Here is a 15,417-nt window from a genome sequence, read left to right as displayed (position 1 = left end):
TAATGTGAGGTCTGGAAATGATCTTCCTTATTGGTTACAAAATGATGTGGCATCATGTCTTATTTCAAATGTGTGTGCTTGATCCATTTTATACACTCTTTTTTTATGGCTACCTTATTCATTTTTCTTAATTTATCAAGCATTTTAGTAATTGTTATGCCTTTATTAATTTATTGGAGCATCCTAACCATTCTTGGAGTCTTTGGGAGATTGTGCCATAGCTTTATTAAATCTTGAGTGAATTCCAAGTTCCAAATGTTTACTTTGTTTTTCCTATTTAGCAGGACTTATTTTTCCCAAAATAAGTGTTTAGGCACACCTGCTGAGTGAAAGATTTTTTTTTAGCATGGTTTTTTGCTTTTTCCACCTTTTCTTTCTCTCTGTCTTGTAATTTTGAATTTTTGTTATTCTTCACCCCAGCTCCATGAGCCCTGCATATACAATATATAAAATGTAATATGTAATATAATAGTGTCTCAGGCTCTGGTGATCTAATGAGAGACCCAGGAAGCATATTGTCTTCTTTGTAGTCACCTTATCCAGCAGCCCAATAGCTGTTTTAAACTTCTTCTTATATCCAAGCCCTTAGGACTGAACGATTATATTAGTATATTCCATTTCCCAAAACTTGCCTTGACTCTGTAAGAGCTGAGTTCCGGGTGTAACTTTCTGCCTTCACACTTGGAGCATACATGTTTCTGATTCATTTCTGGCATTGTGGGAATGACCTCATTTTAAACTCTGGATATCTATTTGGGGGGTTGTATTTTATATTTTGATTTCTCATCTTCATGTGTTTGAAGTAGAGGAAGGCTGAGGAACCCCTCTTGAGCACAGGTCTTTCTTCTTAACTAAATATACAACCAATAGTGTAAATGCAATGATAACATTGTTAGTGTCTGTTATTATTGTTAATAGTATTTCTGGGAGAAAATAGAAATTAGTGGAAGTGGAGGTAAATGGAAGAGAATCTGACTCTATCTCCTTATTATCTGCAGCTGATTATTGCTTACAGTGAATTTCAAGAAATGACATTTCTTCTATTTGTTAAACAGTAGCCAGAGACTCCAATTTTTATGTGAAGCCTACTAATTTTTAATATCGGTAAATAACTAAATTTGTTAAATGTCTCCAAAAGCCAAATGGACAGGTCAACACCACAGACTTTGGACTGGATTGGATCCATGAATTACTGATTTGTGGCCCCTGCATAAATTCTCACTCTGTATGAACAGATCATTCCTTTCTCTTTTTCTACCCCTCAGCTCCAAAACTCCTATCCTACGTGTGGCATTGTGTCTGTGTGTCAAAAGAACATGGGAAGCAATCAGACATGGATCACAGAAGTCATCCTGCTGGGATTCCAGGTTGACCCCAAACTTGAACTTTTCCTCTTTGGGTTCTTCTTGCTATTCTATAGCCTCACGCTGATGGGAAATGGGATGGTCCTGGGGCTCATCTGCTGGGATTCTACACTGCACACCCCCATGTACTTCTTCCTCTCAAACCTGGCCATTGTCGACATGTCCTATGCCTCAAGCATTGTCCCCAAGATGCTGGCAAATCTTACAATGCAGAAGAAAACCATCTCCTTTGCTCCATGCCTACTTCAGACTTTTTTGTATTTGGCACTTGCTGTCACAGAGTGTACAAGTTTGGTGGTAATGTCCTATGATAGGTATGTGGCCATCTGTCACCCCCTACATTATGCTGTCATCATGAGCTGGAGAGTGTGCACTATCCTGGCTGCCACTTGCTGGATATTCAGCTTCCTCTTGGCTCTGGTCCATATTACTCTCATCCTGAGGTTGCCCTTTTGTGGGCCACAAACAATCGACCACTTTTTCTGTCAAATCATGTCAGTATTCAAATTGGCCTGTGCTGACACTAGACTCAACCAAACTGTTCTCTTTGTGGGCTCTGTGTTTGTTTTAGTGGGGCCCCTCTGCCTGGTGCTGGTGTCCTACACGTGCATCCTGTTCGCCATCCTGAGGATCCAGTCCTCGGAGAGCCAAAGAAAGGCCTTCTCCACCTGCTCCTCCCACCTCTGCGTGGTGGGGCTCTTCTTTGGAAGTGCCATTGTCATGTACATGGCCCCCAAATCCCGCCATTCTCAAGAACAAAGAAAGATACTATCATTGTTTTACAGCCTTTTCAACCCTATGCTAAACCCACTGATCTACAGCCTGAGGAATGCTGAGGTGAAGGGTGCTCTGAGGAGATTTCTGAGGAAGAAGACATCAGTGTGAGAGAAGGTTTGGAGTATTCCAAGCCTGTGAGTTTTCCTCATGGTTCTGGGTCTTTGAATGCCCTTTTGAGTCCCTTAATTTAACAAACTCAGTAGTCTTTATCTTTGGATTTCTTATAAAATGAGAATATAAATACTCTAACCATTTAAGCCATTAACACAAAACCTGAGATAAACATTATGAAACAGAAAATTGTAGTCTAATCCTATTCATGAACAGAGATGCAAATATCTTAAAGAAAATATTAGTAAAATAAGTCCACAAAATAATATTACATTTTGATAAAGTTTTTATCTTCCAAATGCAAGAATTGCCTAACATTAAAACAATGAAAATAATTCACCACATTAAAAAGATATATATCAGTAGATCCAAGAAAGTGTTTGACAAAATTCAACATCAATTCATGATAAAAGTCTTTAAACCTAGTATAACAGTAAGTATTCCTAAGAGGATCTACCAAAAAACAAAAGAACACATATAATAGATATCATTCTTACTGCTGAAATGCTAGCACCTTTCCCTGTAAGATAAAAAATAAGATAAAGATGTAGACTATCACCACTTGTTTTCTGTGCTTTAACCTTTTTACTAGAGACCCTAACTGGCACAGTTAGACAAAAAGGAGAAATACATGTGCACACACACACACTTGCAAAGGAATAAACAGACTGTGATTATATACAAATGACATGATTATAGATGTAGGAAATGCAAAGAAATCTTTTGATATATTATTAAAATTATAAGAAACTTTAGCAAAGCAGGTTGATACAAAATCAATACAACGATCAATTACATTAAAGAAATTTTTTAATGTTTATTTCTGAGATGGAGCATGAGTGGGGGAGGGGCAGAGAGACAGGGAGACACAGAATCCCAAGCAGGCTCCAGGCTCTGAGCTGTCAGCACATAGCCCGACACAGGGCTCAAACTCACAGACTGTGAGATCATGACCTGAGCCGAAGTCAGACGCTCAACCGACTGAGCCACTCAGGCGCCCCTCAATTACATTTTTTATATAACAACAAGTATTTGAAATGAAATTTTGCAAAATGCTAGACTATCGGACTTCATTTTAAAACTCTTAGGAATAAATTCAACAAACTATGTACAAAAAACTATAAAGACAAAATTAGAAAACTTTATTGGGTTCCAATAGTAACTTGCGGTGCCTGGGTGGCTCAGTTGGTAAATACACAGGTAAACAACATGAAATATGCCAACTTCTTGGACTGGGAAACATAATATTATAAAGATCCAATCTCCTCAAATTGATTAATATATTTAATGTAGTCCTAATCAATATCCTACAATATTTTAGTGGTGTGGGTATGTGCAGAATTTCACAAGCTGATTCTAAAATGCAAAGGGCCAAGGCTAGTCCAAGTACTGTTATGCCCAGAATTCGTGATCCCCAAAGACCACCAGGGAGCCGAGTCCGATGCAAAAGCAAAAGAGCCTTTATTCGAGCTAGCTCGAGCTTAATCCCCTACCTGCACCGACACAGCGGTTGGATACCAGGGAGAGAGAGCGAGTTTCAAAAGGACAAAGGTTTTATTGGGGCCTAGGGGCAGTTGGTGAGGTAATGGCTATGGCCTCAGCCAATTGGTTGGGGAAGGGTCCGAGTCCTGTTAGGCAGGTGAGGGGGGGGGGTTACTCAAGGGGAGGAGGTGTGGTCAAGGTGAAGGACACAGAACAAGATGGAGTCAGCTGGCGTAGGCCCGCCCTTTCAGTACTATTTAAAAAGATAAAGAATGAGGTGAGAGTATTTAATTTTTCCGTGTGCCATAAAGCGCCAGTAAATAAGACAACGTGCTGCTCTTCCAGGCACTGACCAATAAATAAACTGAACAGTGTATGAAGCACAGAAGCAAGATTCATGCCTTTATAAAATGACACTTGCTATATTAGAGATGTGCCATGGCAGTTCAGTGGGGGAAAGGAAGGGCTTTGCAGTAAAGAGAGCCGGCACACTTAAGGAACCATGTAGATACTCAAAGGGCAAAAAAACCCTTAATTCCTAGTGTTTTCAAGACCTAAGTGTCAAACATGAACTATACATAAAGCTTTTAAAAGATAAGAGGGGGAAGGATTTTTAAAATAACATACAAAATTGTTAGTCACAAAAGAAAACATTGATGAATTTGACTAGATTAAAATTAAGAATGTCTATCAATCAATAAAGGGTGTAAAAAGAGTGGAAAGACAAGACGTGGAGTCCTCTTCTACCTGTTCTTCTAATTTATTGGGTCTCAGACATTACCTCCTCAAAGAACAGCATATTTCAGAGTCACACGTGTCTGGAACAGGTGATTTTCTATCATATCACTCCAGTTTATCTTTGTACCCAAATCACTTTTTACAAAATAAACAGACCTTAGGAATAAGGGTAAAATGGAGATTTTTCTCTTTCCTGTCCACCTGGTAGATGAGCCATTTTCAGATGTTTTGGGTGGGAGAGTTTTCTGACATATAATTACTCCCTCTCAGCAGATTTTTCCTTGTATTTCGTTGGCCGATATTGAGCCAAATGGTGATCTCTAAATAGTCACTGACAAAGAGGATGAAATTGAGAACTTGGCTTAGATCCATTACGGTTTAATCAGTGAGACCCACTTTCTCTAATAAGTCTACTATCTAATACCTCAAGAATATCAGTACTAGCTCAGGAAGTGGTAATGGCCATAAGGCAGACAACCAATAGTATCTGCTAAATGGTTCAAGTTCTGACACAAGATTTCTGAAATCTTGAGTAGGAAATTGAAGTGTGCTAATCTTCTTATCCTTTAGTATTAGGGATCCAATGGATACTCTCTCACAATAAGGCATAATGTTTAAAAACCTAAAGGCTACAACCTCTAAATATAATGAAAAACTGTTATATCAAAGAGATTGTATTAAGAATCTGATAAGATTAAAAAGGACTCTGAACTAGAATAAACATTTTAGTTACATAGTGGGAACTTAATTTTCCTTCTGCTAGATTATACACACACACACACACACACACACACACACACTTAAAAATAGCATGAGGAATATGAAACAATTTTCATTAAAATGTTATCTCTTTATCCTTTCCTCCATCTATTTATCCAAGTACACAGAGATATGTGGGAGTCTACTAACCAAACGTGTGGGTGATATTGTTGTATTTTTCTGAACTGCTTATTTTCATTTGGGGAAAATATTCTTTTTACACAAAATAAAGAGTGAAAATACTTTCCTAAAATATCATGTGATTACATTTTGTTAAATTATTCATTTATCTGTCCTATTAACCCTGAATTTGTTTATTTACTTGAAGAAATCTGTGGGATTTCTTGAGCTATTTAGCCATAATAGTTATTTCAGGTGCTTTGACCTGGAATAATTTTAGATTTTTTTCTTTGTACTTTTCAGAATTGCTTTATTTTTTACATATGGAGCTCATTTCCATTTTACAACAACAAAAAAATCATTTTCCCCCCTAAAAGTTGGTGGAGAGAGAGGCTGGTAAAGAAGCATGGAGACTTTGGGGCTCCTGGGTGGTTCAGTCGATTAAGCGTCCGACTCCAGCTCAGGTCATGATCTCACAGTTGGTGGGGTTGAGCCCCGCATCAGGCTCTCTGCTGTCAGCACAGAGCCTGTCTTGGATCCCCTGTCCCCTTTCTGCCCCTCTCTCACTGGTGCTCTCTCTCTCTCTCTTCTCTCAAAAATAAATAAACATTACAAAATATTAAAAAAAAAAGGGGGCATGGAGACTTTTAAGAAAGAGGGTAACATGAGTGTAGCTCTCCTGTTTACCACTAGAATGTGAGCAAGGGGAATACAGATTTTGTCTCCATCAGTTGTATCCCTTAGTGTCTGACACATTACTGATTTATGATAAACATTTGATCAGGGAAGATAGTAGTGGTCAGCACCCACTCTCCAAGCCTGAGCAGGGTGCAATATAGTGTTGTTGTCGCATTGATCAACCCAACCAAGGAGACACAATTTCTGGAAAAATCTGCTGGAAGAAAGAAACAACACCCCCACCGAAGTCCATTTATCCACAGCACATCAGCAGTGTGAACAAGTTTGTATAGGAAACTCTTGGGACACCTGGGTGGCTCAGTCAGTAAAACATCAACTCTTGGTTTCAGCTCAGGTCATGATCTCATGGTTGATGAGTTCAAGCCCTGCATCAGTTCAAGTTCTGTTAGCACTGAGCCTGCTTGGGATTCTCTCTCTCCCTCTCTCTGCCCCTCCTGTGTGCATGCTCTCTCTCTCTCTTTCTCTCAAAAATAAATAAACTTTAAAAATTAAAAAAAAAAGAAAACTCTTTATTAGGCTAATATTTTCTCTCACCTGATTTCTAAGCAGGAAGTATATAGCAATTAACAGCTTATAGATATAAGTAATAAAGGTGATAGTAACCAATTGCTGTGTTTTTCCCCCCACCTGGACTCTTAGTCCCTCTTCCTAAGGTTTTCTCTATCTTTCAATTCCCATCAGCCGCCTCAAATAATATGTCCATCCTTCAGGAGATTTCCATTCTCCTGCTATCTGGACTGGCTGTTCCCTGGCAAAACCATCTGCCTTTACCCCGTGTTAGATTCCTTAGTTCATTAATCTCATGTCTTCCTCTTTCTCAGTGTAGTCCCCTTGTTTTGATGGAGTATATCCTTAAACAGCTTCATACAGTTAGAGATGTTTATCATGACAGAAGTCGTGGTGAAAACAGTCATCAACACTTCTCATTTCTTATCATCATTTATACTATTTTATCTTCTTCAAACGCCCCATTGAAATTCTATGTGCAAGGTTGAATGAAAAGGAAAGGGAAGGGAAGGGAAAGGAAGGGAAGGGAAGGGAAGGGAAGGGAAAGGAAGGGAACAGACTCATGCCCTCTGCAGGAGGATGTACTGTCTCAGAGATGGCAAAATATTAACATGATATTTAGGTATTGTATTTGTGATCTGTAAACACTTCTATCTCTATACTGATCTTTAAAAATTTTTTTAATGTTTTATTCATTTTTAAGACAGAGAGAGACAGAGCATGAGTGGGGATGGGGCAGAGAGAGAGGGAGACACAGAATCTGAAGCAAGCTCCAGGCTCTGAGCTGTCAGCACAGAGCCTGACACGGGGCTCGAACTTGAAAACCATGAGATCGTGACCTGAGGCAAAGTCGGATGCTCAACCAACCAACTGAGCCACCCAGGCGCCCCTATACTGACCTTCTTTAATAAAGGTCCATCAGTAATGATAGAGCCAAGTATACTTTATAATACCTATTCTCACTAAAATATAAAATATTAGTCAATAGAATTATTGATAATAAAAGAAGTCTAAGACTTTTCACAAGGAATGCTTTTGCTTCCTCCACTTCAAAGATTAGAAACAAAATAGTAGAGACAAACTATAAGCCCCTTTGTATCCACAATACACTGTGTTAAATATCGTCATACTGTTCAATCAAAAGAAATAAAAGTGGTAACTATACATATTTGAATGAGGATGCACCAACTTGGTTCTATCTGGGTATTGGTGAGTGAAACATAGTCTTCTGTAACAATCTTGTTTTCCTTGTAAAATACAGGAAATGCAAACAATAAAAATAATAAGGGTGTAAAATTATTTAAGCACAATTTTGAAGGATGTTATAGTAAGTGCCATTAGTCTTCCAGAGAAGGGAGACCAGTTGGGGTTTGGATAGGTGAAGAGGGCTCCCTGAATGCTTTGAAGGATTGGTATTATGTTTGAAGTGAAATGGACACTACAATGATAAAATTGACTTGGAACAAGGAATAAGCATCTCAAGAGTGGGAGCGGTGAGGGAGTAGTACTTGAATAAAATTCAGAGTGTGTGTTGAAGAATAAGGAGGTATGTGGAGGGAGGCTCTATCCACCCAGGTTATTTTAAGAAAAGAAATAACTCCAATATGCCTCGCTTCCATATATATATATATATATATATATATATATATATATATATATATTTTTTTTTTTTTTCCCCCTGTCCAATAGATTAAATACATTACTTTTATTTTGAAGTGCCTTTTCTACCACAGTTTAAGAACTGAAACTTTAGATAGACCCTCTGGAAGTTAGAAGTGGAAGGACTTTCTTATCATCAAACATCACTTAGTGCATGAGAGAGGGTGAGAGAGATTGAGAGAGAGAAATTCATTTTAACTGTAAGTCAACTCAGGATGAAGAAATAAAATGTGGTCCAGAAATCTCAAGAAGTTTGAAATGGAGGATAAACTTCAGAAAATTAAGAGAGAGGGGCACCTGGGTGGTTCAGTCAGTTAAGCGTCTGACTTCATCTCAGGTCATGATCTCACAGTTCGTGGGTTCAAGCTCCGCGTTGGGCTCTGAGCTGATAACTCAGAGCCTAGAGCCTGCTTCGTGGATTCTATGCCTCCCTCTCTCTCTCTGCCTCTCTCCCGCTCATGCTCTGTCTCTCTGTCTCAAAAATTAAAAATAAACATTAAAAATGTCTTTACAAAAAGAAAATTAAGGGAGAAATATATCTAAACTGCCAAGTCAAAAATACTTGTAAGTCAGAAATGTTCAGTGATTATCTGGCAATAACATTCCTCTATTAGGAGAAATCTATTTCTCCGAGATGATGTCTTAACAGGACCCATGGGACCCCTACCATGAAAGATCAAGCGATCACAACCTCTCTTCTACAAACAGAAAGAATTCCAGTGTGGGGAAATTTTAAGGCTGGTAAAATACATATTGAGAGAAATTAATTTATGACATGATCTTGAATTTTTTTATTTTCTGTGCCAGGGTCTTGCATAGTTTAGAGACATCCTGACCTCACCTAATCCCAAGCAAACACAAAAACACACAAGTCCCAAACAAATGCACATAAAAATTCCCAGGGGACATCGAAAGAGCAAAATGAATACACATGGGAGATCTGTTTAGTGGTTCGCCTGCCGAAAGAAAAGTAGCAAACTTTAAATCTCTCTGAGGAGAATGGGAGTGGATGGAATGCTATGTGGTTCTGTCCCTTGAATCATTATCTGTGTCTGCAGGGAGGGAGCTGGGTTCAAATGACGACAGAAGAAAGCCCTTGCTTGCGGAAGCAGATCTATCATCAGGTTCCGCCAAGAGAACCGTGTCTATGGGCTTCACCTCCCGATGAGACCCCTTTTGCACAGGAGAGTTAATTTCGGTCCTTCCCTGTGCAGTTTCTTTTAAACCCAAGGCTATGTTTGAAGAAAAGAACACAGATTATACCACTGTAAGTAAATGTGGTTCATTAGCCCCTAAAAGGGGTTTACAGGTGGGATATGGGGAAAGGGGGTAGGAATGAAATTGCTGGCTCTGGGCATTAGTGACTAGCTGCCTTCCATATGGCCCTAAGCCTACCTTCAGAACTAGAGTCCTGGTGAGGATCTCTAGGTACTGCTCCCTGTCTGCTTCTGGCCCTCTAGGACCATCTGTCCACACTCCCCTCATCGTCCTCATGTGGCAGCTCTTAGCTTTGTCTTGACTGTGTGAGAGAAGAGGAATCAGCATGTAGGATACGGTCTGATTAAAGGGCTACAAAGAACTTCAGAGGTCACGTGGCCCAGGTGTCTCTCCTTACAAATAAAAAAATCCTGAAGTCACAGGTAAGTGGTTCCTTGCCCTGAGACAGATCTTCCTTCCCTGCCTGTTAAATGCCTGCCCCTGCAGACACTGGGAAACATCCTCTGCCCAAACAGGACCCACTTATTGCTTCCCCGTGAGACAGATGGCATTCTCTTACAAGGGAAACCCAGGTCTGTTGATGTACTGATTCTCTTTTTGTTCTATGTTTCAGCAGAGGAACATTATGATTCTTAACATATTTCCATATTGGATCCAGAAGTTACTCTGCATGGTGGCTTCTAAATCCCCAATAGATCATTAAGCACTTATTAAATGTCTTGTGTAAGTTAACCCATGAGGTAGGGTTATCATTCAACTCATTTCGCAGCTGGTGATGCTGACGAAGGGAGAGGCTCAGAGAGGTTGCAAAACTATGCAGCCACATCAGAATGGAAACTCAGGCAGTTGAGCCCAGAATCCATGTTTGTTTGTTACACTCCTGCTCGGTAAGATCAAGTCTTGAAGTCACTGTTGGAAGATGCTAAGTAATTTCTGAGTAAGTGTGAAAATTGCCCCAGAACCCCATCTTTGACACCCCAGGACTCTCCCTCAGAGTGATCATTACATACTCTCACTGTGGGTCAGTGTTAAATACCCAAAGTACAGCCTCCTTTCCTTTCAAGAGATTTTTGAGTTTTAAAACCTGTGTTTTCTTCCTGAATCCGGGAGTGAGTTTCCTTTAAAGGATTTTTCCTTTTCTTTAAAATCTGTTTGAAACTTAATTTTTTAAATCAGTATGTAAAAACATTAACAGAAATGAAAGTAATGTGGTGTGTTTTCTTTTTTTTTTAAATGTTTATTTATTTTTGGTAGAGAGACAGAGCGTGAGTGGGGGAAGGGCAGAGAGAGAGAGACAGACAGACAGAATCTGAAGCAGGCTCCAGGCTCCCAGCTGTCAGCACAGAGTCCCATGCGGGGCTCGAACTCAAAAACCGTGAGATCATGACCTGAGCTGAGGTCAGACGCTTAACCACCCGAATCACCCAGGTGCCCCTTTTTTTTCCTTTTAATTTTTTAAATGTTTATTTGTTTTTGATAGAGACAGAGTGCGAGTGGGGGGAGGGGCAGAGAGCAAGAGGGAGACACAGAATCTGAAGCAAAAGTGGTGCGTTTTCTATTTCAACTCCAAAATAACCAAACGGAGGCAAGATAAATGTGAGTTTACAATCTCATGATTTTGTTGGATCACTAATGCTGATGATTTGGACTCTTTCTTGACATTTGTGGTCTTATTAATGCTATTAGCCACAATTAACCTTTCTGTAACTCGTAGAATATGCCAGTTTAATGTAGTTATTCTTCACCGCCACCCTTTAGACCTTTGTTGTCACTTTTTTATGGATGAAAACAATGAGTTGAGGGGCACCGGGGTGGTTCATTTGGTTAAGTGTGCGACTCTTGATCTCAGCCCAGGTCTTGATCTCTGTCTGGGTCCTGAGTTCAAGCCCGGCATTGGGTTCCATTCTGGATGTGAAGCGTGCTCAACAAACAAACAAACAGCAGCAGTGAGGCATAGACTAAGTGGCTTTAGTTCATAAGCTCACCTTGCAGAATGGAGATTGGGGTGATGCTCTGATCAGCACTGTTAACCATGGTGCTTTCATCCTTGCTCAGGATCTTGCTATTTTCAGTCCCTGTGAATTTTCATGCTGTGGAAGAACAGAGAAATGTATCCATGAAACTTGCCCTTGTTCTGTGCACTGAAGATCTTTAATATGTAGCTAAGGTGGCACTAAAAGAAATCATTGTAGACATTTTTCTCTTTGTTATTTGCCACAGGCTTTTTCTCAGAGGAAAACCAAACCTGACTTGAGCTGTGAAATTCAAAATGCAAAACCACGCCAACATTTAAAAGGGAAAAAATGCTCTCACCTTCTATTGCATTCTATTTTCCTTGTCCTCACAGATGAGCTGACCAGCAACTGGTATGTGTAGTTAGCTGTCATTGTAGAGTGGTCTCCTCGCCACCTTCCTACAAAACTGTAAAAGGGTGCAGTTCACATCCTGCATGACATATGGTGTGTCTGCAGTTCACAGTTGATGAAACAAACTGTTTCGCTAAGAATTCTATTTGCCTCTCTATTCATTCCTGCCATTTTGGAAATAGGCTACCAGTTTCTTTCAGATGTCTTAGAAAACAAATTACATGTAAAACTCCGTAAGTCCAGATTGCTTTCATTATGCACTTGGATTAATCAGACAATTCTAATCATTTGGGAAAGGGAGGCTAATGACTGGCATAGCTGATAGCTGACGCATCCATGTGTCTGCTGTCCAGGGTCACTGGCCTGGGCACAGTAGGAACACGAGGGACCCATCACAGATGAGCCCACTGTGCTTTTCCTTTGGTCCACTCTCAGGATTCCATGTCAGGCCCAGAGAGCCTGTCCTGGGCACAGGCTCTGTGCTCAGCCTACCTTCCTTCTCCTACCCACCTGATAATATGAAGCTCGTATCACATTTCATCTCCTATGACTCATCCAAAGGGAATCTTTGGAAAGAAATTTAGTCTTTCCTGCCTCCTGTGTCTTTATTAGCTCTAAGACCTGCATATAAGACTTGTTTCCAAAGGCATTATCAAATTTTCTGTCATTACTTTTGCCTTGCTTTCCCTGGTGACAGAATGTGCTTATTCAAGAAGAGCCTTAAATGTTGACAAGATGTTCCTGTTCCTGGAGGACTTGGGCATTAGGAGCTCTCTGAACCCCCCTATTTGGTTTGATTCACTGGGACCCATTAACACAATATTTGGTCTGTCCACAAAATGCCATATTCCATTCTGTCATTACATATGCATTGTCCAAACAATTGGACAGTTTCCCATTTCATATCTGCTAATTGGAAGTTCAATATACATCCTTTAACTGTGCTCTCTTTGCATGAATTTAAAAACAAGTCAAAAGTAGACCTATCAGCCCAAATAAAATCCGTAATATTTGAGTGACTTTGTAAGATATTTTACCAATCGTAGTTTGTTGCTATTTCTTGGGACCTCCAGTGAAGTGTGCACCCAAAACCTAGGAAGTTAAGATGACCACCTTTTTCTAAGAGAAACACCAAATCCACATAGGCATAGACACGTAAGTTCCTGTGAAAGAGGGTGAATGTCTCTCAAATTTGCAATTCTGCTCACTCTGCACATTGTCTACTAGTAAGCACGCTGCTCAACCACAAGAATATGAATAAAGTGAACTCACAGAGGGGAACAGGAAAGTACCACTTGAACAGTATCCAGGGGAAGAGGAGGCCTTCATGAACTGGCTTGGAATAAAAAGTCCCCTCCAGTAGGCAGGGCGATTCTAAGTGACTTTTTCTAAGATCCTGATGGAAAGATTCCTGGACTAGATGATTGCTAAACTCTCTGTCACTTCTGAGTCTGCTTACAGGTACTGGTTTTATTGCTGTCCTCAGTGTTTCAGTTTTTAACCTCCAATCCCCAAAAGCTGCTTTGCAAATAAGGAAACTAAAAGGGCAATACGGTGTGCATCTCTGAATGACAAAGGTCCTTTCTCTGGCCTGTACAAAGTCACAGCTCTGCCTGTACTCTTTTTCATATTTTGGCAGGTGTTGCAATAATTTTCAACCTGATTTCAGATCTATTTCAATTTTTTAAAAAAATTTTTTAATGTTTTATTTATTTTTAAGACAGAGCAGAGCATGAGTGGGGATGGGCAGAGAGAGAGGGAGACACAGAATCTGAAGCAGGCTCCAGGCTCCAAGCTGTCAGCACAGAGCCCGAAGTGAGGCTCAAACTCACAAACTGTGAGATCATGACCTGAGCGGAAGTCGGACGCTCAACCGACTGAGCCACCCAGGCGCCCCTATTTCTACTTTTATTTGAAGGAAGATCTTGATCTTTTTCTCTATTAGGATGATTCAGGAAAAAAAACATCTGCATAAAAAAAAATGAGCTTGAGGTTTTCCATTTCCCCATTCCTGTCAAAGGTTACTATTTTTTATAATGTACTGATATATTTCTCCCAGTTGAAACTCTCAGAAAATCTGCTCTGATGTGAGATTCCTGGTAAAATTTGGGGAGGATTACTCTCAAGATGAGCAGGAACAATGTGCAAATTTTGTTTTATGTTACATTATAGATTTTTCCAAAATGAAAATATCTTGTTTCCCCTGATTAATGCATGAAGTTTATTAAGCAGACAAATAAACAATTTCTATAAAAGATGAATCCCTATACAATCCTACTGTCTGGAAATAATCAATATAAACAATTTCATGTTTAACTTACAGAATTTTCATATATATATAATGTTCAAAATATAAGTTGGATCATACTATATACACATTTTTTTTACTTTATGTGGAAAACTTTTCATTCCACTGTACAAAGATCTACATGAAACTTTTTAAAAATTTTTAAATTTATTTTAGAAAGAGAGAGCACACAAGCTGGGGAGGGGCAGAAAGAGAGGGAAACAGAGAATCCCAAGCAGGTTCCTCACTGTCAGTTCAGAACCCACTGTGGGGCTTGAACTCCTGAACCATAAGATCATGACCTGAGCCAAAATCAAGAGTCAGATGCTTAACAAACTGAACCACCTAAGCACCCCTAGATCTATATTAACCTTTTAAATGTCTGCATCATATTCTATGTTATAAAAGTAGCCAGCTATTTTACTCTGCCTCCAACTTGTAACCTTTATGAGCGTTCCTTTTTTCTTTCTTTTTTTTTTTAATATAAGCAGGATTACAATGAATATTTTACATCTTCTTGGTCACCATGGTTCTGGTACATTGGATTTTTTCTGTTCCCAGACCTCACTAAATCCTTCCCGCCCAGGGATTTTGTCTTTATGGTTCCCTGTGCAAGGAACGTCTACTTTGGCTTTAGACTGGGTGCACCCCCCTTCATCATTTACATTCCACCCATGTGTTTTTTTATTGGAGAGATTTTTTCCTGACAATCCCATTTAAAGAACCACCCCCCCCTTCAAACCAAGTGACTTTTAATCATATTACCCTGTTTATTTTCTTCATCATACTTTCCACTGTCAACAAATGTTTTATTTCTTTGCTCTTGGTTTTTAGGGGTGGTAATCAACCATGGTGTTTCCTTAATCCTGGTCTGAAGAAATAGAGAAATAAACCAAGAAATCAGGTAAAAATTTTAAAAAATATATATTTTATTAGTGATGTTTATTGAAAAACATGGTCTATATCTTTAACAAAATGTCTCTCCAAATTAAAATCACAATCATTAGCCCATTCCCATCTCTAAACAGGACAGTACATATTCCTGCAGGCTTTAACCTGAAGGAGTAGAAATGTATATGGCCAAAAATGAGAGCAGAGAAAGGGCATCCTCACTTCCTGTTTCCTGTTCTGCAAATCATATAGAGAGCAGTGTTTCCATCTGGGGGAGGGAGATTTCTCCCCTAAATGGAAACATGAGGAGTAGATTACAAATACACCACCTGACATCTTCGCTACCTGTATCTCTTTCAGAATGTGTCTACTTTTGTGTCTACTCTGTTCTTCGAGAGCTTGAAACAGGCCAGAACAGATGATGTACTCAAGGAGTATG

At 39.5% G+C, this 15,417-nt stretch overlaps 1 protein-coding gene across 1 annotated transcript; it reads left to right on the top strand.

The window, feature by feature from the left end:
- Positions 1-1,316: 1,316 nt before the first annotated feature.
- Positions 1,317-2,249, top strand: LOC131508360 (olfactory receptor 2A12-like). The gene has a single exon (XM_058723462.1). The coding sequence runs from the start codon at positions 1,317-1,319 to the stop codon at positions 2,247-2,249; it is 933 nt and encodes a 310-aa protein (XP_058579445.1).
- Positions 2,250-15,417: the final 13,168 nt, after the last annotated feature.

Source organism: Neofelis nebulosa, chromosome 4, assembly GCF_028018385.1.
Source record: "Neofelis nebulosa isolate mNeoNeb1 chromosome 4, mNeoNeb1.pri, whole genome shotgun sequence".
In the NCBI taxonomy this organism is placed as follows: Eukaryota; Metazoa; Chordata; class Mammalia; order Carnivora; family Felidae; genus Neofelis; species Neofelis nebulosa.
Note: the sequence above shows the minus strand (reverse complement) of the source record. Positions and strands in the feature narration are given on the sequence as shown.